Source organism: Pseudophryne corroboree, chromosome 6 (genome assembly GCF_028390025.1).
Source record: "Pseudophryne corroboree isolate aPseCor3 chromosome 6, aPseCor3.hap2, whole genome shotgun sequence".
Taxonomy (NCBI): domain Eukaryota; kingdom Metazoa; phylum Chordata; class Amphibia; order Anura; family Myobatrachidae; genus Pseudophryne; species Pseudophryne corroboree.
In genome coordinates, this window is record NC_086449.1 from 26,034,087 (window position 1) to 26,057,934 (window position 23,848).

The window sequence follows — 23,848 nt, forward strand, 5'->3', positions numbered from 1 at the left end:
TTAGCAGCAGTGCACACGCTAGGCCGCCGCCCTCTGGGAGTGTATCTTAGCTTAGCAGAAGTGCAAACGAAAGGTTAGCAGTTCTGCTATTAAATATTTTCCTGCCGTTTCTGAGTAGCTCCAGACCTACTCCTAGATTGCAATCACCTTAGTCCGTTTAGTTCCTGGTTTGACGTCACAAACACGCCCTGCGTTCGGCCAGCCACTCCCCCGTTTCTCAAGCCACTCCTGCGTTTTAGCCTGACACGCCTGCGTTTTTTAGCACACTCCCGGAAAACGGTCAGTTTCCGCCCAGAAACACCCACTTCCTGTCAATCACTCACCGATCAGCAGAGCGACAGAAAAGCGTCGCTTGGACCTGTGTAAAATTGCATAGTTTTGTGTGCAAATATTTAGCGCGTGCGCCCTGCGGCCCATACCATGCGCAGAATCGCCCATTTTTAGCCTGATCGCTATTCTGCTAAAAACGGCAGCGAGCGAACAACTCGGAATGACCGCCCATAACCCTAAGCTCAACCCTAAAAATCATGAAAAACCGGGTGTTGATCTTTTTTGTGTCAACCATTTGAATGTAGACGTTTTGAACATGTTGACCTTATGACCCTGTTGATCTAATAACTGTTAACCATTTGGTGTCGACCTGTTGACTGTTGACCTTTTTACTGGCAATCCGGATACCGTTTTCTTCACTGCTGCTCTATTTCTCTATCCCCTGCTCTTTCTCTTCCCCTTTCTTTATCAGTCCTCTCTCTTCTCCCCCTCTCTTTCTCTCCCCCCACTTTCACTCCCCCTCTCTTCTCCCCCTCTCTTTCTCTCCCCCCTCTCTTTCTCTCCCCCCACTTTCACTCCCCCTCTCTTCTCCCCCCTCTCTTTCCCTGTCCTCTCTCTTTCTCTAATCCCCTCTCTTTCTCTATCTCCTCTTTCTCTATCCCCTCTTTCTCTCCCCCTCTCTTCCCCTGTCCTCTCTCTCTAATCCCCTCTCTTTCTCTATCTCCTCTTTCACTCCCCCTCTCTTCTCCCCCCTCTCTTTCTCTTCCCCCTCTCTTTCCCTGTCCTCTCTCTCTAATCCCCTCTCTTTCTCTATCTCCTCTTTCAGTCCCCCTCTCTTCTCCCCCCTCTCTTTCTCCCCCCCCTCTCTTTCCCTGTAATCTCTTTCTCTAATCCCCTCTCTTTCTCTTCCCCTTTCTTTCTCTGTCCTCTCTCTTCTCCCCCTCTCTTTCTCTCCCCACACTTTCACTCCCCCTCTCTTCCCCTGTCCTCTCTCTCTAATCCCCTCTCTTTCTCTATCTCCTCTTTCACTCCCCCTCTCTTCTCCCCCCTCTCTTTCTCTGTCCCCCAATTTCTCTGTTCCTCTCTCTTTAGCTAATCCCCTTTCTTTCTTTCCCCCCTCTCTTTCTCTCCCCCTCTTTTTCTCTGCCCTCTCTCTTTCTCTCCCCCCACTCTTTCTCTGCCACTCCCCCCCCCCCTCTCTCTCAGTCACTTTTTCTATGCCACTCTCTCTCAACACTCTGCCTATAGGTGTATCTTTCCTCTTTCTCTCTCTTTCTATCTATCACTCTATTGCTTCTCTCCCCCCTCGTTAGTTTCTCTCCCTCTCAACTTTTCTGTCACTTTATGTAATGCCAACACTAACTTAATTACGTGGTTCTCTGTTACAGTAAATAACGTTGGGATGGTATATGGTGAAGGGGTACCTAAGTTTCTCGATGTGCCCGATGTAAACCAGGTAAGTGTGATAAATACTGGAGTATGAATACAATGCATTTTATTCTAGTTTATTCACATTTATTTATTTGTTTTATTAGTGAAACTGTAAACACAACTATGGGGTCTCAGTGACGCTGCGTATGCGGTAGCTGATTCACACCTGCGCATATCTGCAAAGTATGACCCCAGCAATGCGGTATTAACGGTCTGGGCGCAGTATTTCCGGGACAGCTTAGTAATAAGTTGTTTGCAAATTACAAAAGTAAAGGAGTTTTTATTGCTATAAAAAGTAGTTATAAAAAATAGCTGATAAAGAGACCTGTTGTCAGTAGCGGATCTTGCCACGGGCAAGCAGGACTTTTGCCCGGGGTGCCGCCTTCCGGAGGGTGCCGCACCATTGCAAGATCCACCACTGTGCCCCCCGCAGTGCCCCGCTGTGCCCCCCGCTTTGAAGGGAACCAGACGCGTAGCGTCTAGTTTCCCTTCATGGAGAGGACCTTTGTTGTGCGGTTCGCGATGACGTCATCGCGCACCGCACAGCATAGTGGCACAGACACTAGGGGTCATAATTGACCACTAGTGTCTATGCTGTTCTATGGGAGAGACGTAATAACATCTCTCCCATAGATCGAGGAGAGGAGAGGAGAAGAGCGGCGTCGGCGGAGGAGGTCTGCACTCGGTCTGGAATCAGGAGCGGGGATAGTAAGTATACTTTTTCATTTATTTCTTCTTTCAGCGGCGCTACAGGGGGCACAGATGGGGGCGTAACTGACCATGCCCTCATTTGAAGCCACGCCCCTATACTTTGCCTGGGGCGCCACAAGGGCAAGAACCGGCCCTGCCTGTTGTATTGGGGCAATTGCAGCACTGAGAGACAATGTAAAAACATGATCAGCATACAGTATACATTCATATTTAATCAGAGCCTTAACTAGACTTGTTGGGGCCCTGTGCCAGAGAGAGAATTGGTACCCCCCCCCCCCCCCCCCCCACCTCCCCCCCCCCAATTTTTTTTTCAAAAGGGACATAAGGCGCATGCCTTGTGCGGAAGGGGAATGGCAAGATTGATCCTAGAGAAACCCCATGCTAAGTAATACATTATGTAAGTAATACACACACCACTCCAAGAAAACAGATTTGGACACAAATCCTCTTTATACCACATTCATGCACTTAACTTGATTCAAACCTTTAACCTGTTGAATTCTAAAGAAACATCCTACTCTTGAGCTATTTGATCTTACTTTGTAAATACATAATCAGCATTGATATTGAGCAGATCTATGTAGTGTGCAGCCACACATCCAATCTCTTGCAGTCACACACGACATAGATCTGCTCTGCCACAATGCTGATCATTTTTTCACAAAGTACAAGGTAAGCTTCAAATAGTTAGAATTCTGTAACTTAGAATGATCTACATTTCTATGTAAGGGCAGATAGCTTAATGAATAGATGGTCTGACTGCAGTGCCACAGGCAATGGGTTTGAGTCCCAGGTATGTCAGTATCTTGAAATGTAATAAAGGACAGTGTGACTGAGTAACAAAGAAATCTCAAGTTGAGTACATGAATGTTGTGTAGGTATTTTCGACAAAAGGGGTGGGGATAGAAGACAGGGGCGGTCAGGAGAAGATGGGCTTTAAAAAGGGGGGAAGTTGCAAGTGACACTAATTAGAATAGATAATTGACAAGTGCCGCCAACACGCCCCCTACTCTGCAGCGCTATGTGCAGTGCCCCCTCCGCACACACCTAGTTACGGCCTTGTATTTAATGGTGTGTCTGCACTGGGTCCAGGTGGTGTCCACACCGCATGCACTGCACTACTTACCTGCCCAACAGATCATCCTGCTAGCCACTGGGTGTGGCTAGCAGAAACCTCCCCCCCGCACCCCTCCCCCCCCACACACACACACACACACACACACACACACACACACACACACACACACTGCGGCCCACGAGTGGGATGGTGGGACAGCATCTGAAATGTCCAGTCAATTCTGGTACAGCTAGGAGGTTGGTGCACCCACAGGGCATTTAAACGTCTTTCACAAAAGATGTTAGTAATCTCCTCGCCGGGGCGGACCTTTACCACAAGTCATACAAAGAGGGCAAAAATGGCAAAGCCAAAATTGGGCAATTTCTTTTGTCGCTTTTTGCTTTTAAAAATAATAATGCCCTCTTAAATCATGTTTATTGTTACATATTACAATTTTGGGGAGGTAAGAAGTGACCCGGTGACAAATAATATTTTTTTTTTCTTTCTTCAGAGTTTAAATGACATTATTAACTGCAACATCCTGTCTGCAGTGCACGTAAGTCTTCTACCTACCTCATACATATTACATGGGAAGCTGTAAGTCTACTCCTGCAGGGTGACACAGTGACGCAGACAGAAGGGAGCTATGAGCCTGCCCCTCCCCCGGCAGGGTGACACAGTGACACAAGGGAGCTATGAGCCTGTCCCTCCCCCCGCAGGGTGACACAGTGACGCAGACAGAAGGGAGCTATGAGCCCGTCCCTCCCCCTGCAAGGTGACACAGTGACACAGACAGAAGGGAGCTATGAGCCTGTCCCTCCCCCTGCAGGGTGACACAGTGACACAGACAGAAGGGAGCTATGAGTCTGCCCCTCCCCCGGCAGGGAGAGACAGTGACACAAGGGAGCTATGAGCCTGTCCCTCCCCCTGCAGGGTGACACAGACAGAAGAGAGCTACGAGCCTGTCCCTCCCACTGTGGGGTGACACAGACAGAAGGGAGCTATGAGCCTGTCCCTCCCCCTGCAGGGTGACACAGACAGAAGGGAGATATGAGACTGTCCTTCCCCCTGCAGGGTGACACAGACAGGAGGGGACTATGAGCCTCCCCCTCCCCCTGCAGGGTGACACAGACAGATGGGAGCTGTGAGCCTGTCCCTCCCTCTGCAGGGTGACACAGACAGAAGGGAGCTGTGAGCCTGTCCCTCCCCCCGCAGGGTGACACAGACAGAAGGGAACTATGAGCCTACCCCTCCCCCTGCAAGTTGACACAGACAGAAGATGGTGGTGAGCCTGTCCCTCCCCCTGCAGGGTGACACAGTGACACTGACTAAGTGAGCTATGAGCATGTCCCTCCCACTGCAGGGTGACACAGACAGGAGGGGACTATGAGCCTGCCCCTCCCCCTGCAGGGTGAAATAATGCATTTCTCTGTTTGATTACAGATGACCAGGCTCATACTTCCACAAATGGTGGCCAGGTAAGTGTCTCATTTATGTTTGTGCACTGGAATTAGAAGATGCCCCAGTAAATGTTATACACTTAGGACCTTATACAGAGTTGGAAGGAAACCCCGTTGTCTCAGTGTCTGTGTACGCAGAAGATGCGAGAACATATGGAAATGCCTCAGCTGCGGGATTTGTACTGAAACACCCACTGCCTGCTTCCCACATCCGCCGCTTGTGCGCAAAGATGGACCACTGAATCTCTGATTAACCCTATGATTGCTCAGAAAGTCTGTCACAAGTAAGACGCCGCGGCCAGAACCACTGCATAAGAAGTTGCAGGCTCAGGAACGCCCCCGAAAGTTGTGACACGCCTGCTTTTGAGTAGTCAGACCCCTGTCGTATCCCACAAATGGTCACTGCCTGTCAATCACTCTGCATCCAAATCCTCCCCACAACTACCATCGCGAAACCATGGCGGCACATCCCCAGCATGACTCTGATGCAGGCGTAGTAGGAACAACATTGGCTGGTTGCCCAAATATCACCTTTGCTAAAACTAATTATCATGAAAATCTCCCTGGAATAAGTTTAAAGTTAAAGCACATAATACATGTGCAGTATGTGTAAGGTAATATACTTCTAATCAGCAACTGAGATCTGTTACCTGCTGTATCCTCTCTCCTAGGAAGAAAGGCCTGATTATAAACATATCCTCTGAAGCTGGATATCGCCCTTTACCATTCCTCACTGTGTACAGTGCCACAAAGGTATCTATAATATTTTTCCTGCTGTTATTATTATTATATTATTATTTCAGTTTCTTCCTCTGACACCAGCCTTCTACAGAGCACAAGTTGTTTTTCTTCTCCACACCACAACAGAGAGGCAAGGACGCCCAACCCCAGTCACAGTAAAGGCACAACAAGGGAAAGACAGGGCCGTAACTAGGGGAAAAAATGAAAACAAGCTGTGATTCGCTGCTTGCCCCTGCAGCCCTGGTTCCTGGTGCATCTCTCACTATATATAAGTGGCTGTGTGTCTCTTTGTCTGTCCAAGCAAGCAACATTCATAATTGTCTGACCAAGTCTGAATTGTCAGCTCAGTATAATGCATTTTATTATTATAATAATAATTATTATTATTATTATTATTATTATTACATTTTATTTATAAGGCGCCACAAGTGTTTCACAGCACCGTACAAAGGGCATACAACAGAACAGTATAGGGAGACAGAACAAAACATTACAGAAGAAGAAAAAATGTAGTACAGGTAACAAAGAGCACCACAATTCTCATACATAATACAGCTAAGACGTAAGTAGTGAGGGAGTAATCACTGTACTACCTGGGGCTGGTTGCCATAGATAGAGATGAGCCTTTACCAGCAAGAGAAAAAGCGGGTAAAGATGGTCACTGAGTAGGGGAGAGCTGTGAGTGAAATGTGTCGAGAAGAGAGCTTTGACAACAAGAGGAAAGAGGTCCCTGCTCTGAAGAGCTAACAATCTAGTGGGAAGGGGCGACAGACTGATGACATGAGGTGCAAGCAAGTAGAAGGTAGCCTGATGGCAGTATGTACACAAAGCAGAGATGTTCAAGGCAGGGGGATGGAGGAGCAGCCTCAGGACTAGGTCATACTTGCCTACCCTCCTGGAATGGCCGGGAGGCTCCCGAAAATCGGGTGACCCTCCCGGCCCCCCGGAAAGGTGGGCAAGCCTCCCGCTTTCCCCCTCGGCCGCCCGCAGCAGAGAACAAGCGGGCGGCCCGAGGGGGTCCGATGACGCGATTCGCGCTGAATCACGTCATCGTAGCTCCGCCCCCCGCTATGCAGCTGCTCGTTTCTCGGCACAGCACAGCGGGGGGCGGAGTCACGATGACGCGACCCTGATGTAACGCCCCCGGACCGCCCATCCTGCTGCCGACCACGCCCCCGGACCGCCTATCCGGTGCCAGCCACGCCCCCCATACACCTACAACGCTGCCTCCTCCCGGAGGAGGAGGCAGCAAAGTAGGTAACTATGGACTAGGTTATGCATCGGGAGGGTATGTGTTGATGAATAGATGGATTTTCAGTGCCCGTTTGAAGCTTTGCAAGGTCGTGGAGAGTCTAATTGAGGTGGGAGCGCGTTCCACTGAAGGGCTGCAGCACAGGCAAAATCTTGAACTTGTGCATCACCTTTACAACTTTCCTTACTGTCTGTGCTGTGCATAGCGCCTTCTGCTGATAGGATGTGTTAAACTCGCCTTGTATTCCATAGCTGGTCCCTATAGATCTCATATATTGTCCACACATAAGGGCCCCATACACTAGGACGATTTTACACGATTTCATACAATTCCGATATATCCGTCTGATATATTGTAAGAAATTGTGTACAATCGTATGTGTTCTAGATCGTATCCAATCTGATGCGCATCCCCGTGGCTGTCGGATAGAATCCCCTAGGTCGTCGGTGCTGCACTAATGAAATATCGGAATTGGATGGAATCGGATGGAAAAAAGTGTGTTTTTTGTGCATGTGATATATCGCATGCGATGTATCACAGAGAAGTATGACTGGCATTCTCAGGACACTCCCAGCCCCCGTAGCCCTCTATCCAGCCCATCAGATATATCTCATGGCCGTACGATATACTGCATGCGATGTATAGCGGCTTCATCAATCGCATGTGATATATCTGATGCAAAAATAACATAAAAGTACCAAATCGTATGGAACCACTACCGGGAAGGTCCTGGGGGAGTTCAAGGGAAACTGCATCAGACTTCAGCCTCAGACATATCGTTGTAGTGTATGGGGCCCTATACCTGGAGGAAAATTTGCAGAAGTACACTGCAATATAATATGTAAAAGGGGGGGGGGAAATTACCCTCTTATAGAGGTTCCTCGCACCAGGAGGACATAATCCAGGTAATTTTTGGAAAAAATAATTTTTGATTTCATTTTATTTTGTGTAAGTGAAAATAATAACAAATATCCTCATTATTATTAATAAGGTATGCTGTGTTACTTTTCTGTGGTAGGCAGGAAGTTTCATCACTGCCATCCACTAGTTATTCAAGAAGTTCCTCTGCTGCTAATGCTCAGCATGACTGCAGCTAGTAAAGACACACTTCTGCAGCTCTCCAGAGTCCTGTGGCGATTTGCACACAGACCACTTTACACCAGCCACTCCGTCTCACCAGCTGGCTCTCACTTTATTGGTATGGATATCGGGATGTTCTCTTCTAGCTGTGCACCTTAGGACTGGATGATTACACCCATTTGACATATACAGATGGAGCCATGCTCATCTAACCTTCTCTGCTGCACCTAGGTGCACCAAGGTTTATTAGAATAAGCCTTTCACCTATTGTTCTCAGCTGCAATACAATACAGAGAAAACAATACAGCAGGGGTCATTCCAAGTTGATTGCTAGTTGAATTTGTTCGCTGCGCAGCGATCAGGCTAAAAATCGGCAGTTCTGCGCATGCGCATGTGGCGCAATGCGCACACTCGATGTACTGGCACAACGAATGATGTAGTTTTGCACTGGGTCTAGCGATGCATTTCAGTCGCACTGGTGGCAGCTGAGTGATTGACATGAAGAGGGCGTTTTTGGGTGTTAACTGACCGTTTTCAGGGAGTGTGCGGAAAAACGCAGGCGTGCCAGGAAAAACGCAGGTGTGGCTGGGCGTGTTTGTGACGTCAAATCCGGAACTGAACAGTCTGAAGTGATCGCAAGCGCTGAGTAGGTTTTGAGCTACTCTGAAACTACACTAAAAAATTATTTGCAGGCGCTCTGCGATACAACCGTTCGCACTTCTGCTAAGCTAAAATACACTCCCAGTGGGTGGCGGCATAGCGTTTGCACGCTGCTAAAAACTGCTAGCGAGCGATCAACTCAGAATGACCCCCTAAGTCATTACAGCAGGGGATTAAGTCTGACTGCACTGGCTCAATTACTCCTATTAAAGGCCAAGATGAAGATGGCTCCACCTGTAGGGGTATATTCAATCCTTTCCGACGGAAAGGATCCAACAGGTCAGTGTTCAATGCCGTGGCCAAACCCAACAGGCCCATTCCCGACAATGAAAATACGACTTTTTTTAAAGTCTGATTGACATTGTCGGAAACGGGGCTAACACCTGTTGAGTTTGGCCGCGTTTCTGACAATCCACGTGTTTTCCGACAAGTCGGGAATTCCCGACTTCTCGGAAAAAAACAGCTGGCATTGAATAGGTCGGAACCCCTTTCCGACCGAAAACCTGTCGAAAACTGCCGTCTTTCCGACAAGAATTGAATACCCCCATTAAGACTATCATGGATGCCAAGCCTGTGATATTACCTGACCATATATTGGTCTGTCTGCTCCCGTGTTCCTCACTCACCACCATTTCCTTCTCTCAATGTCATCAATAAGTTGTTACCGTCATGCACAGATGTGACGTCTTTATTAGAGTTAGTTATTGTTGGTAATAAACATGTGTTTTATAAGAGGTAAACATAGAAACATAGAAACATAGAATTTGACGGCAGATAAGAACCACTTGGCCCATCTAGTCTGCCCCTTTTTTATTTTATCCTTTAGGCAATCTCAACCCTTTTTTAATCTTGATTCTTTGTAAGGATATTCATATGCCTGTCCCAAGCATGTTTAAATTGCCTTACAGTCTTAGCCTCTACCACCTCTGATGGGAGGCTATTCCACTTATCCACTACCCTTTCTGTGAAGTAATTTTTCCTTAAATTTCCCCTGAACCTCCCCCCTCCAGTCTCAATGTATGCCCTCGAGTTCTAATACTTCTTTTCCTTTGAAGAATGTTTCCCTCCTGAACTTTGTTAAGACCCTTTATATATTTGAAAGTTTCTATCATGTCTCCCCTTTCCCTTCTCTCCTCCAAACTATACATGTTAAGATCTTTTAGCCTTTCCGGGTAAGTTTTGTGATGTAGGCCATGCACCATTTTAGTTGCCCTTCTTTGTACACTCTCTAATGTATTTATATCCTTCTGGAGATAGGGTCTCCAGAACTGGACACAGTATTCCAGATGGGGCCTTACCAGGGGCGGATCCAGAAAAAAATTACAGGGGGGGCACCATAAGGGACGTGGCTTCGTTGGAATGGGCGTGGCTTCGTTTGAATGGGCGTGGTATTGCAGGAAAAGACTACCTTATACCCCAGTTTTGCAACCTGCACGCCCAGACGTTGGCCACCACAGGAAAGAAAAATAATCCTGATTCATGCCCCTTACATTATTTGTCATTTTTCCTCCTTATAGTAATGCCCAGTATACATTATTCCACATACTGCAATGGCCCTTAGACATTATTCCACACACAATAATGCACATGACACAATATGCACACACTGTAATGCCCCCGACACATTATGCCACACACCGTAATGCCTGTGACACATTATGACAGGAATCGCAATGCCCGTTATACATTATGCTACACACTGCAATGCCCCTGATACATTATAGCACATACAATGTCTGTGACACAGTATGACACACACTGCAATGTCCGTGATACATTATACCACACACTGCAATGCCCGATACATTATAGCACATACAATGCCTGTGACACATTATGCCACACACTGCAATGACCTTGAGACATTATACCACAATGCCCGTGATATAGTATACCATACACCGTAATGCCTGTGACACATACCGCAATGCCCGTTATACCCTATGCCACACACCGCAATGCCCGTTATATATTATGCCACACTGCAATGACCCTGAGACATACCACATACCACAATGCCCGTGATATAGTATACCACACACCGTAATGCCTGACACATTATGACACACACCGCAATGTCCGTGATACATTATGCCACACACTGCAATGACCCTGAGACATTATACCACATATCACAATGCCAGCGATATAGTATACCATACACCGTAATGCCTGTGACACATTATGACACACACCGCAATGTCCGTGATACATTATGCCACACACCGTAATGCCCATTACACATTAAGTCCTACAGTAAGGCTTCTAATTACTTTTCAAATACCTGCTCGTTGTCAGGGGTTTCATGCACTGGGTGTCATGCTCGTTGCCAGGGGTTTCATGCTCTTGGTTCCATGCACGGTGCCAGGGGTTTTCATGCTCAGGGCGTCATGTTCGTTGCCAGGGGTTTCATGCACTGGGTGTCATGCTCGTTGCCAGGGGTTTCATGCACTGGGTGTCATGCTCGTTGCCAGGGGTTTCATGCACTGGGTGTCATGCTCGTTGCTAGGAGGTAGTCCTTGTTGCTAGGGCTGTGCTCCCAGTGCCACATATGTCCCCAGTGCCAGATATTCCCCCACGGTGCCAGGTACTCACATGCCCCCAGTGCCAAATATAGCCCCCCCCCCATGTGCCAGGTACACATATACCCCCAGTGCCAGATATTCCCCGACAGTGCCACATATGCCCCCAGTGCCAGATATCGCCCCCCCCAGTGCTATATATGCCCCCAGTGCCACATATGCCCCAGTGCCAGATATTCCCCCCCCCAGTGCCACATATGCCCCCAGTGCCAGACAATGCCCCAGTGCCAGATATCCCCCCAGTGCCAGATATCCCCCCCCCAGTGCCAGATACGCCCCCAGTGCCAGATACCCCCCCCCAGTGCCAGATATGCACCCAGTGCCAGATATTCCCCCCAGTGCCATATATGTCCCCAGTGCCAGATATTCTCCCCCCCCTCCCTGCCAAATATGCCCCCAGTGCCAGATATTCTCCCCCCCCCTCCCTGCCAAATATGCCCCCAGTGCCAGATATTCCCCCCCAGTGCGTGCGTCCCCCATCCCCCCCCTTCCTCCGCCGCCGCTGCTCCCCCCGCTCCCCTGCTGTTAGGAGGGACACGGAGGGCACAGTGCGCGCCTCTCCTGTGTCCCTCCTGTGTCTCCGGCGGCCGCGGGTCACTGTAATAAAGGAAGTGCTCACGAACGGCACTTCCTTCATGAGACCAGCGGCCGCCGGAGACCCAGGAGGGACACAGGAGAGGCGCGCACTGTGCCCTCCGTGTCCCTCCTAACAGCAGGGGAGGAAACGAGACCGCAGACTGACATGCGGACGCTCGTCCGCATGTCAGTCTGCACTAAAAATGACAGGGGGGGCACGTGCCTTGGTGCCCCCCCCCCTAAATCCGCCACTGGGCCTTACCAATGACCTATACAGTGGCATTATCACTTCTTTTTTCCTGCTACTGATTCCTCTCCCTATGCAACCAAGCATCTGACTTGCCTTTCTCATTGCTTTGTTGCATTGCTTTCCTGCCTTCAAGTCACTTGAAATAGTGACTCCTAAATCTCTTTCCTCCTCAGTAGTTTCCATTATAGTACCCTTGATACTATACTTAGCCTTTGGGTTTTTGAGCCTCTGCTGTAAGTAGTTTAATAATGGATTCCAGTTCTCACCAATGACATTGACAAAATGCTGTGGTTGGTGTTGGGATAAAACCATCGCACGTGTATGTGTGATATTAAGGGGTCTATGTACTAAGCATTGGAGAGAAGATAAAGTGGACAGAGATAAAGTACCAACCAACCAGCTCCTGTCATTTTTCAAACCCAGCCTGTGACATAGCAGTTCGGAGCTGATTGGCTGGTACTTTATCACCGTACACTTTATCTCTTTCCAAGGCGTAGCACATAGACGCCTACATCTTGTATATTTTTGGGATACAGTACTTTATATTTGTGAACCAAATCATCGAAAAATATTCACCAAAAATACAACATAACAATCTTTTTAATAGACCTTTAAATAATGAAAAATAATAAAACAATAGAAATGAATTGGTGATGAGTAACTGTGGAGCGGCCCATGGTCATTACTGGGGGGGGGGCTGTTATCATCACGGACAAATATACATCAAAATATGCTTTGTAGAAGCCCGTCTCTCCCTTTTTTCCTGACACAACTAACCGCTTTCCGGTCGGTACAAGACTTGGTTGATCTGTGGCCCTCTCTACCGGGCAGGACTTGCTGGAATATGTAGTTCCCCTGTACCTGGGATAACGGTCAGCTTTCTGTCTCCATTAGGCCTTTGTGGACTTCTTTTCCCGTGGTCTCCATGCTGAATATAAATCGGATGGGATTACAGTACAGGTAATGTGTGTGTGTGTGTGTGTGTGTGTGTGTGTGTGTGTGTGTGTGTGTGTGTGTGTGTGTGTGTGTGTGTGTGTTCCAGTGTGTCTGCACACATATCACTCGTTGCTGTCATGGTAAAAAGGGGCAATTCATCCGAGTTGCAAAAAGGGATGACTATCGGCTTTCGGGCCAAGGGTGGCAGTCAGCAGGAACAGTGTATACTAACCGGACAGAGCCTCTGGGGGTCATTCCGAGTTGATCGCACGTAGCAACTTTTTGCAGCCTGTGCGATCAACTAGACGGGGAGTCTAGGGGAGTGTATTTCTGCATAGCAAGGCTGCGAACGCTTGTGCAGCTCTGCTATGCAAAAAAACATTTTATGTAAAACAAGACCAGGGTAACAGTTACTTACCCTGTGCGATGAATCCAGCGTTGCAGGTGCCAGAATTGACGTCAGACATCCGCCCTCCAAACGCCTTGACACGCCTGCGTTCGAATCTCACTCCCAGGAAACGGTGAGTTGACGCCCCGGAACCAGGGCTGTCTTAACAGCAGTGTAGGCCCCTGGGCACAGCAATGCACTGGGCCCCCTACCCATCCTCCAATGGTAGGGGTGGGGGGTGCTATCAGTGGCAGCTTTGAAGTCCCGCGGGTGGTAGGGGGTGTTCTATCTTCCGCTAAGCATGTAGGACCTGGAGCAGTCATTTCTGCTAATTACTCCTTTACTGCACAAATGGGGCTAAACTGTAGAAGGGGGCATTGGGCTGAATGAAGAAGCCCTGGTACATAACTTTTAGGGTGGTAGGGGGTGTTTAATACGTAGGGGAAGGGTGGATAATGGAGTGGGCCTAATATTTATAATTTTCTGGTGGGAGGGCAGCTTGCTTGACTGCAGATATCTCAAGTTCCTGAAAATATATTTCTTAGCTTTGAACGGGATAAAAAACTAGACAGTCCCACTTTTCACAAGGTACTGGGGAATTAGGGCTCAGAGTTCAGGTGCCAGATCAATTCACCAATGAAAACCTAAAACTGCATATTAGGCGTGTGGAGCTGAAGCAGGGACCAGCTGCTTGAAGGCTGATATCTCTGGTTCTGGGCATAGTAGAGACAAGCTGCCAGTGTTCACCAAAAGGAGAGAGTCGCAGCTTTTGGATTATACCCTCAGAAAAACTCTAAGTCAGACAGAACCCGAGATATCTGGCTGGGAAGAGCAATTAACAGGCTTGGATGGGGACCACTACTTTGAGGTCGGATATCTCCAGTTCCCCATGGCCGATTTTAAAAAATCTGGTACCCCTGGAAAGAGGGGACCCTCAGCTATCAGCCTAGGGCCCTTATACTCCTGGGGCCCTTGGGCAAGAGCCCATTGAGCCCATACGGAAAGACGGCCCTGCCCGGAACGCCTTCCTCCTGTCAATCTTCTTGCGGTCGGCGCTGCGACCCCTTTCTTCGCTAGCGGCGTCGATGCTCGGCAACAGCCGTCGCCGGGCAACAGCGCGCCTGCGCAATGTGGGCACAGCGCAAGCGCAGTTCCGAGCCGATCGCACGGCTGCGACGGAATGACCCCCTCTGTTCCCGGTGACTGGAGTTGGTGAGTAGCCCCTTGTGCAGTATACAGAGAGGAGTAGCCTTCCCCTATACTAATTAATGGGACACAGCAGCCCTCCAGGGAGCGGAGGTGTTAGGAACGAAGTGACCTCAGGAGCAGCCATTGCAGCAGAGTAGCTGAAAGAAGCCACCCTGAGAAGCTGGTGATAAATCCCCCAGTGCAGCCTGTATTATAGCTGCAGCCCATATCAGCCCCTTATAGACAGGATGTTGTAGAGGGAAACAGCTTGGACCTTTTGCGCTGCTTGAGTATTTATTAAGTAACGTTTTTGACAGCCTGCGTCCTCGAGAATAGACAGCACACAGCTGACAGCTAATAGCAGACTCTCGAAGCTCTGGAGCTATTCAGGGTATTGCCGTAAAGATACAAAGACACTAAAATGATAAGTTGTTACTTCGTCAAGGAGTCATTGCTTACAGAGAGGGACACCTCGCAACCATCCAAGCAGGATCAGCTGCACTTCATATTACAAACTATCTATTGTCCCATCTCACAGACTTATAGGCCCTACACCATACTTGCCTACCCTCCCGGAATGGCCGGGAGGCTCCCGAAAAACGGGTGACCCTCCCGGCCCCCCGGAAGAGCAGGCAAGTCTCCCGATTTACGAGGGTCACCCCCTGCCCGCCGCCCACTTAACGAGTAAAGTGGGCGGTCCGGGCAGGCGATGACGCGATTCTTGTTGAATCGCATCATCGTAACCACGCCCCCTGCTGTATAATGCCGCTAATCGCGGCATTACACTGCGGGGGGGGGGCTTAAATTATGCGATCCAAAAGCCACGCCCCGTTCCGCCTCCGGCCCGTCCCCCTTGCGCGTCACCTGACTGACAGCCCCCCCTGCTGAGCCGACGGGCTGCTCTCTCCCGGAGAGAGCAGCCCAGAAGTCAGTAAGTATGCCCTACACACTGGGCGATTTGACTGCAAGATATGAACGATCTTGTTCATTAATGAACGAGATACCGTTCATATCGTGCAGTGTGGAGGCACCAGCAATGAACGATGCGCGGCCCCGCGCTCATTCATCGCTGGTGCCCCGTCGGCTGTGCATGCAGCCTAATATGGACGATCTCGTCCATATTTGCCTGCAGTTCTATGGAGCCATGTGACGGGGGAGTGAAGTAACGTCATGTGACGGGGGAGTGAAGTAACGTCACTCCCCCCGTCACTGCCCCCCCGCCGCTGGGTCGCCCGTCGGCCGTATCCGCCGTCGGCAGCTCGGCGGCGGATCTTTAAATGTGTAGGGTCCAATAGTAACTCTTCTTCAGAGATACACCTGCAAGTCCAGTGCACTCGAGACTTTTAATATATACAGTAGCTAGCTATATACTGCACAGAGGGGATACGGGGGCTCCTATTGTATAAATATTTGAATTGGAATTGGTTCTGTACCTTGTAATTCCAATGTGATAAGAGTGTTAAAGGTTAATAGGTTTTCTTGTACTTTATGATTCTCAATGGCATCTGATTTAAGTTGTTCTCAATACGATAATCTATAAAAACCTTTACAGCAAAGGAAGCTACAGATGGAGACACGGTCATCTAGGCTTCTCTGCTGCACCTAGGCGCACCAAGGTTTATTAGCATTAGCCTTTCATCTATTGTTCTCAGCTGCAATACAATACAGAGAGAACAATACAGCAGGGGATTAAGTCATTACAGCAGGGGATTAAATCAGAGTGTCCTGGCTCAATTAATCCTATTAAAGGCCAAGATAAAGATGGCTCCATCTGTACACTGAAGTGTTCCCGCTCAATAATAAAATGTGTGTGTGTGTGTGTGTGTGTGTGTGTGTGTGTGTGTGTGTGTGTGTGTGTGTGTGTGTGTGTGTGTGTGTGTGTGTGTGTGTGTATAAGTGTACAGAGAGAGAGAGTATATGGTGGGCAGGGATGTGACGGCCCTCTCTGTATCTCCGCAGTCTGTGCTGCCGCTGATGGTCTCCACCCATATGCTGTTGTTTAAAACCGAGGCAAATATTATTATCAAAAAAGCAGAGGATTTCGCCAGGGAAGCCCTGAACACCGTGGGGTACACCACTCGGACCAGCGGCTGCCTCTCTCACTCGATACAGGTGTGTGTGATACATCCTGACTACAGGTCCTGGTCTACGTCTAGGCGATGGTTTGGTGACATTCCCCTCCCTCTCTTCTCTCTCCGCAGAGCTATGTACTGGAACACTTCCTCCAGCGCTCCGTCTCCTCCTTCCCCATCCTGGTAAACTTTGGCATACAATTCAGCAAGTTGACAGGGAAATCCAAAAAGCAATAACGCGGAGCTGCGGGAAGATGAGGCTGTTGTTCTCCTGGTGACCGCTACTTGCTGAATTCAGAATAAATGACAATATTAGGAAGACTGTGATTTTCTTGAGCAGTTACTTGCGCCGTGTTCTGCAATGCGGCTGTCTCTGGGCTCTTTACATAATGAGAACTGGACGTAATGCGCTGCAATCTCCTAAATGCCGGATCCTGGCACATCCTCTGTTATAGATCATCCCTCCTAACTTGTATCAATGGGTGTAGTACGGTATGCCGACGCTCGGGCTCCCGGCGACCAGCATACCGGCGCCGGGAGCCCGACCACCGGCATACCGACAGCGGGGCGAGCGCAAAGGAGCCCCTTGCGGGCACGGTGGCGCGCTATGCGCGCCACACTATTTTATTATCCTTCCAGGGGGGGTCGTGGACCCCCACGAGGGAGAATAGCTGTTGATATGCCGGGTGTCGGGATTCCGGCGCCGGTATACTGTGCACCGGGATCTCGTCATTCGGCATACTGAATACCACCCGTATCAATAACCTGCAGCTTTCTACCTTACTGACTGAGGGTAAAACTGTATTTGTGGTGTTTCAGTCTTTGTAGCGACCAATGTACTTTTTAGCCCTCAGTTCCCTTGTCTCTCTGGCTTGTGTCCCTATTGCCCCATGTGCGTGTTCATTCGTTAGCCTATATATTTTGTACTATAATCTTACCCAGGTAAATACAGGTGTGCTGTGACCTGCCACATAGTGCTGTTATGTTATTGTAGGAGGATGCCATTCTGTGTATGAGGTTACAAGTTATCATTGCTATACCTATTGAGTACATCTATTATCCTCATACAGTCGCACAGGAAGTAAACAAAACATGAGGGCCAGGTAATGTCTCTCTGAAGATGTTCCTCCACAGGGGACAATCAGGACTTAAACCAATTTCCCTGTCATTGTTTCTTTTGTTTACGGTCCTCTGTTAAAATCTGGGCTCTGAGAGACAACTCAAAGCCTGACCCAGCATGTGGTCAGCAGGAGAAGGCCAGCAGTGGGAGGTAGGAGGGAGATACCTGAGGTGGGATCCCACCAATCAGAAACTAGAGATGAGCGCCTGAAATTTTTCGGGTTTTGGTTTTGGGTTCGGTTCCGCGGCCGTGTTTTGGGTTCGAACGCGTTTTGGATTCGGGTGTTTTTTTCAAAAAACACTAAAAAACAGCTTAAATCATAGAATTTGGGGGTCATTTTGATCCCAAAGTATTATTAACCTCAAAAACCATAATTTACACTCATTTTCAGTCTATTCTGAATACCTCACACCTCACAATATTATTTTTAGTCCTAAAATTTGCACCGAGGTCGCTGTGTGAGTAAGATAAGCGACCCTAGTGGCCGACACAAACACCGGGCCCATCTAGGAGTGGCACTGCAGTGTCACGCAGGATGTCCCTTCCAAAAAACCCTCCCCAAACAGCACATGACGCAAAGAAAAAAAGAGGCGCAATGAGGTAGCTGTGTGAGTAAGATTAGCGACCCTAGTGGCCGACACAAACACCGGGCCCATCTAGGAGTGGCACTGCAGTGTCACGCAGGATGGCCCTTCCAAAAAACCCTCCCCAAACAGCACATGACGCAAAGAAAAAAAGAGGCGCAATGAGGTAGCTGTGTGAGTAAGATTAGCGATCCTAGTGGCCGACACAAACACCGGGCCCATCTAGGAGTGGCACTGCAGTGTCACGCAGGATGTCCCTTCCAAAAAACCCTCCCCAAACAGCACATGACGCAAAGAAAAAAAGAGGCGCAATGAGGTAGCTGTGTGAGTAAGATTAGCGACCCTAGTGGCCGACACAAACACCGGGCCCATCTAGGAGTGGCACTGCAGTGTCACGCAGGATGTCCCTTCCAAAAAACCCTCCCCAAACAGCACATGACGCAAAGAAAAAAAGAGGCGCAATGAGGTAGCTGACTGTGTGAGTAAGATTAGCGACCCTAGTGGCCGACACAAACACCGGGCCCATCTAGGAGTGGCACTGCAGTGTCACGCAGGATGTCCCTTCCAAAAAAAACCTCCCCAATCAGCACATGATGCAAAGAAAAAGAAAAGAAAAAAGAGGTGCAAGATGGAATTGTCCTTGGGCCCTCCCACCCACCCTTATGTTGTATAAACAGGACATGCACACTTTAACCAACCCATCATTTCAGTGACAGGGTCTGCCACACGACTGTGACTGAAATGACGGGTTGGTTTGGACCCCCACCAAAAAAGAAGCAATTAATCTCTCCTTGCACAAACTGGCTCTACAGAGGCAAGATGTCCACCTCATCATCATCCTCCGATATATCACCGTGTACATCCCCCTCCTCACAGATTATCAATTCGTCCCCACTGGAATCCACCATCTCAGCTCCCTGTGTACTTTGTGGAGGCAATTGCTGCTGGTCAATGTCTCCACGGAGGAATTGATTATAATTCATTTTAATGAACATCATCTTCTCCACATTTTCTGGATGTAACCTCGTACGCCGATTGCTGACAAGGTGAGCGGCGGCACTAAACACTCTTTCGGAGTACACACTTGTGGGAGGGCAACTTAGGTAGAATAAAGCCAGTTTGTGCAAGGGCCTCCAAATTGCCTCTTTTTCCTGCCAGTATAAGTACGGACTGTGTGACGTGCCTACTTGGATGCGGTCACTCATATAATCCTCCACCATTCTATCAATGTTGAGAGAATCATATGCAGTGACAGTAGACGACATGTCCGTAATCGTTGTCAGGTCCTTCAGTCCGGACCAGATGTCAGCATCAGCAGTCGCTCCAGACTGCCCTGCATCACCGCCAGCGGGTGGGCTCGGAATTCTGAGCCTTTTCCTCGCACCCCCAGTTGCGGGAGAATGTGAAGGAGGAGATGTTGACAGGTCGCGTTCCGCTTGACTTGACAATTTTGTCACCAGCAGGTCTTTCAACCCCAGCAGACCTGTGTCTGCCGGAAAGAGAGATCCAAGGTAGGCTTTAAATCTAGGATCGAGCACGGTGGCCAAAATGTAGTGCTCTGATTTCAACAGATTGACCACCCGTGAATCCTTGTTAAGCGAATTAAGGGCTGCATCCACAAGTCCCACATGCCTAGCGGAATCGCTCCCTTTTAGCTCCTTCTTCAATGCCTCCAGCTTCTTCTGCAAAAGCCTGATGAGGGGAATGACCTGACTCAGGCTGGCAGTGTCTGAACTGACTTCACGTGTGGCAAGTTCAAAGGGCATCAGAACCTTGCACAACGTTGAAATCATTCTCCACTGCACTTGAGACAGGTGCATTCCACCTACTATATCGTGCTCAATTGTATAGGCTTGAATGGCCTTTTGCTGCTCCTCCAACCTCTGAAGCATATAGAGGGTTGAATTCCACCTCGTTACCACTTCTTGCTTCAGATGATGGCAGGGCAGGTTCAGTAGTTTTTGGTGGTGCTCCAGTCTTCTGTACGTGGTGCCTGTACGCCGAAAGTGTCCCGCAATTTTTCTGGCCACCGACAGCATCTCTTGCACGCCCCTGTCGTTTTTGAAAAAATTCTGCACCACCAAATTCAAGGTATGTGCAAAACATGGGACGTGCTGGAATTTGCCCATATTTAATGCACACACAATATTGCTGGCGTTGTCCGATGCCACAAATCCACAGGAGAGTCCAATTGGGGTAAGCCATTCCGCGATGATCTTCCTCAGTTGCCGTAAGAGGTTTTCAGCTGTGTGCGTATTCTGGAAAGCGGTGATACAAAGCGTAGCCTGCCTAGGAAAGAGTTGGCGTTTGCGAGATGCTGCTACTGGTGCCGCCGCTGCTGTTCTTGCGGCGGGAGTCCATACATCTACCCAGTGGGCTGTCACAGTCATATAGTCCTGACCCTGCCCTGCTCCACTTGTCCACATGTCCGTGGTTAAGTGGACATTGGGTACAACTGCATTTTTTAGGACACTGGTGAGTCTTTTTCTGACGTCCGTGTACATTCTCAGTATCGCCTGCCTAGAGAAGTGGAACCTAGATGGTATTTGGTAACGGGGGCACACTGCCTCAATAAATTGTCTAGTTCCCTGTGAACTAACGGCGGATACCGGACGCACGTCTAACACCAACATAGTTGTCAAGGACTCAGTTATCCGCTTTGCAGTAGGATGACTGCTGTGATATTTCATCTTCCTCGCAAAGGACTGTTGAACAGTCAATTGCTTACTGGAAGTAGTACAAGTGGGCTTACGAATTCCCCTCTGGGATGACCATCGACTCCCAGCGGCAACAACAGCAGCGCCAGCAGCAGTAGGCGTTACACGCAAGGATGCATCGGAGGAATCCCAGGCAGGAGAGGACTCGTCAGAATTGCCAGTGACATGGCCTGCAGGACTATTGGCATTCCTGGGGAAGGAGGAAATTGACACTGAGGGAGTTGGTGGGGTGGTTTGCGTGAGCTTGGTTGCAAGAGGAAGGGATTTACTGGTCAGTGGACTGCTTCCGCTGTCACCCAAAGTTTTTGAACTTGTCACTGACTTATTATGAATGCGCTGCAGGTGACGTATAAGGGAGGATGTTCCGAGGTGGTTAACGTCCTTACCCCTACTTATTACAGCTTGACAAAGGGAACACACGGCTTGACACCTGTTGTCCGCATTTCTGGTGAAATACCTCCACACCGAAGAGCTGATTTTTTTGGTATTTTCACCTGGCATGTCAACGGCCATATTCCTCCCACGGACAACAGGTGTCTCCCCGGGTGCCTGACTTAAACAAACCACCTCACCATCAGAATCCTCCTGGTCAATTTCCTCCCCAGCGCCAGCAACACCCATATCCTCCTCATCCTGGTGTACTTCAACACTGACATCTTCAATCTGACTATCAGGAACTGGACTGCGGGTGCTCCTTCCAGCACTTGCAGGGGGCGTGCAAATGGTGGAAGGCGCATGCTCTTCACGTCCAGTGTTGGGAAGGTCAGGCATCGCAACCGACACAATTGGACTCTCCTTGTGGATTTGGGATTTCGAAGAATGCACAGTTCTTTGCTGTGCTGCTTTTGCCAGCTTGAGTCTTTTCATTTTTCTAGCGAGAGGCTGAGTGCTTCCATCCTCATGTGAAGCTGAACCACTAGCCATGAACATAGGCCAGGGCCTCAGCCGTTCCTTGCCACTCCGTGTGGTAAATGGCATATTGGCAAGTTTACGCTTCTCCTCCGACAATTTTATTTTAGGTTTTGGAGTCCTTTTTTTACTGATATTTGGTGTTTTGGATTTGACATGCTCTGTACTATGACATTGGGCATCGGCCTTGGCAGACGACGTTGCTGGCATTTCATCGTCTCGGCCATGACTAGTGGCAGCAGCTTCAGCACGAGGTGGAAGTGGATCTTGATCTTTCCCTAATTTTGGAACCTCAACATTTTTGTTCTCCATATTTTAATAGGCACAACTAAAAGGCACCTCAGGTAAACAATGGAGATGGATGGATTGGATACTAGTATACAATTATGGACGGGCTGCCGAGTGCCGACACAGAGGTAGCCACAGCCGTGAACTACCGCACTGTACTGTGTCTGCTGCTAATATATAGACTGGTTGATAAAGAGATAGTATACTCGTAACTAGTATGTATGTATAAAGAAAGAAAAAAAAACCACGGTTAGGTGGTATATACAATTATGGACGGGCTGCCGAGTGCCGACACAGAGGTAGCCACAGCCGTGAACTACCGCACTGTACTGTGTCTGCTGCTAATATATAGACTGGTTGATAAAGAGATAGTATACTCGTAACTAGTATGTATGTATAAAGAAAGAAAAAAAAAACCACGGTTAGGTGGTATATACAATTATGGACGGGCTGCCGAGTGCCGACACAGATGTAGCCACAGCCGTGAACTACCGCACTGTACTGTGTCTGCTGCTAATATAGACTGGTTGATAAAGAGATAGTATACTCGTAACTAGTATGTATGTATAAAGAAAGAACCACGGTTAGGTGGTATATACAATTATGGACGGGCTGCCGAGTGCCGACACAGAGGTAGCCACAGCCGTGAACTACCGCACTGTACTGTGTCTGCTGCTAATATATAGACTGGTTGATAAAAAGATAGTATACTCGTAACTAGTATGTATGTATAAAGAAAGAAAAAAAAACCACGGTTAGGTGGTATATACAATTATGGACGGGCTGCCGAGTGCCGACACAGAGGTAGCCACAGCCATGAACTACCGCACTGTACTGTGTCTGCTGCTAATATATAGACTGGTTGATAAAGAGATAGTATACTCGTAACTAGTATGTATGTATAAAGAAAGAAAAAAAAACCACGGTTAGGTGGTATATACAATTATGGACGGGCTGCCGAGTGCCGACACAGAGGTAGCCACAGCCGTGAACTACCGCACTGTACTGTGTCTGCTGCTAATATAGACTGGTTGATAAAGAGATAGTATACTCGTAACTAGTATGTATGTATAAAGAAAGAAAAAAAACCACGGTTAGGTGGTATATACAATTATGGACGGGCTGCCGAGTGCCGACACAGAGGTAGCCACAGCCGTGAACTACCGCACTGTACTGTGTCTGCTGCTAATATATAGACTGGTTGATAAAGAGATAGTATACTCGTAACTAGTATGTATGTATAAAGAAAGAAAAAAAAACCACGGTTAGGTGGTATATACAATTATGGACGGGCTGCCGAGTGCCGACACAGAGGTAGCCACAGCCGTGAACTACCGCACTGTACTGTGTCTGCTGCTAATATAGACTGGTTGATAAAGAGATAGTATACTCGTAACTAGTATGTATGTATAAAGAAAGAAAAAAAAACCACGGTTAGGTGGTATATACAATTATGGACGGGCTGCCGAGTGCCGACACAGAGGTAGCCACAGCCGTGAACTACCGCACTGTACTGTGTCTGCTGCTAATATATAGACTGGTTGATAAAGAGATAGTATACTCGTAACTAGTATGT

General features: G+C 48.6%; 1 protein-coding gene across 1 annotated transcript in view; it reads left to right on the top strand.

The window, feature by feature from the left end:
- LOC134934775 (very-long-chain 3-oxoacyl-CoA reductase-B-like) overlaps window positions 1–16,976 on the top strand; it is a 47,922-nt gene extending 30,946 nt beyond the window's left edge. The window contains exons 5-11 of the mRNA XM_063930134.1: window positions 1,659–1,726; window positions 3,981–4,025; window positions 4,913–4,947; window positions 5,601–5,682; window positions 12,965–13,030; window positions 16,542–16,694; window positions 16,784–16,976. Of these exons, the coding sequence (XP_063786204.1) occupies window positions 1,659–1,726; window positions 3,981–4,025; window positions 4,913–4,947; window positions 5,601–5,682; window positions 12,965–13,030; window positions 16,542–16,694; window positions 16,784–16,891 (557 nt within the window). The 3' untranslated portion in view covers window positions 16,892–16,976. The remainder of the gene's footprint in view (window positions 1–1,658; window positions 1,727–3,980; window positions 4,026–4,912; window positions 4,948–5,600; window positions 5,683–12,964; window positions 13,031–16,541; window positions 16,695–16,783) is intronic.
- Window positions 16,977–23,848: the final 6,872 nt, after the last annotated feature.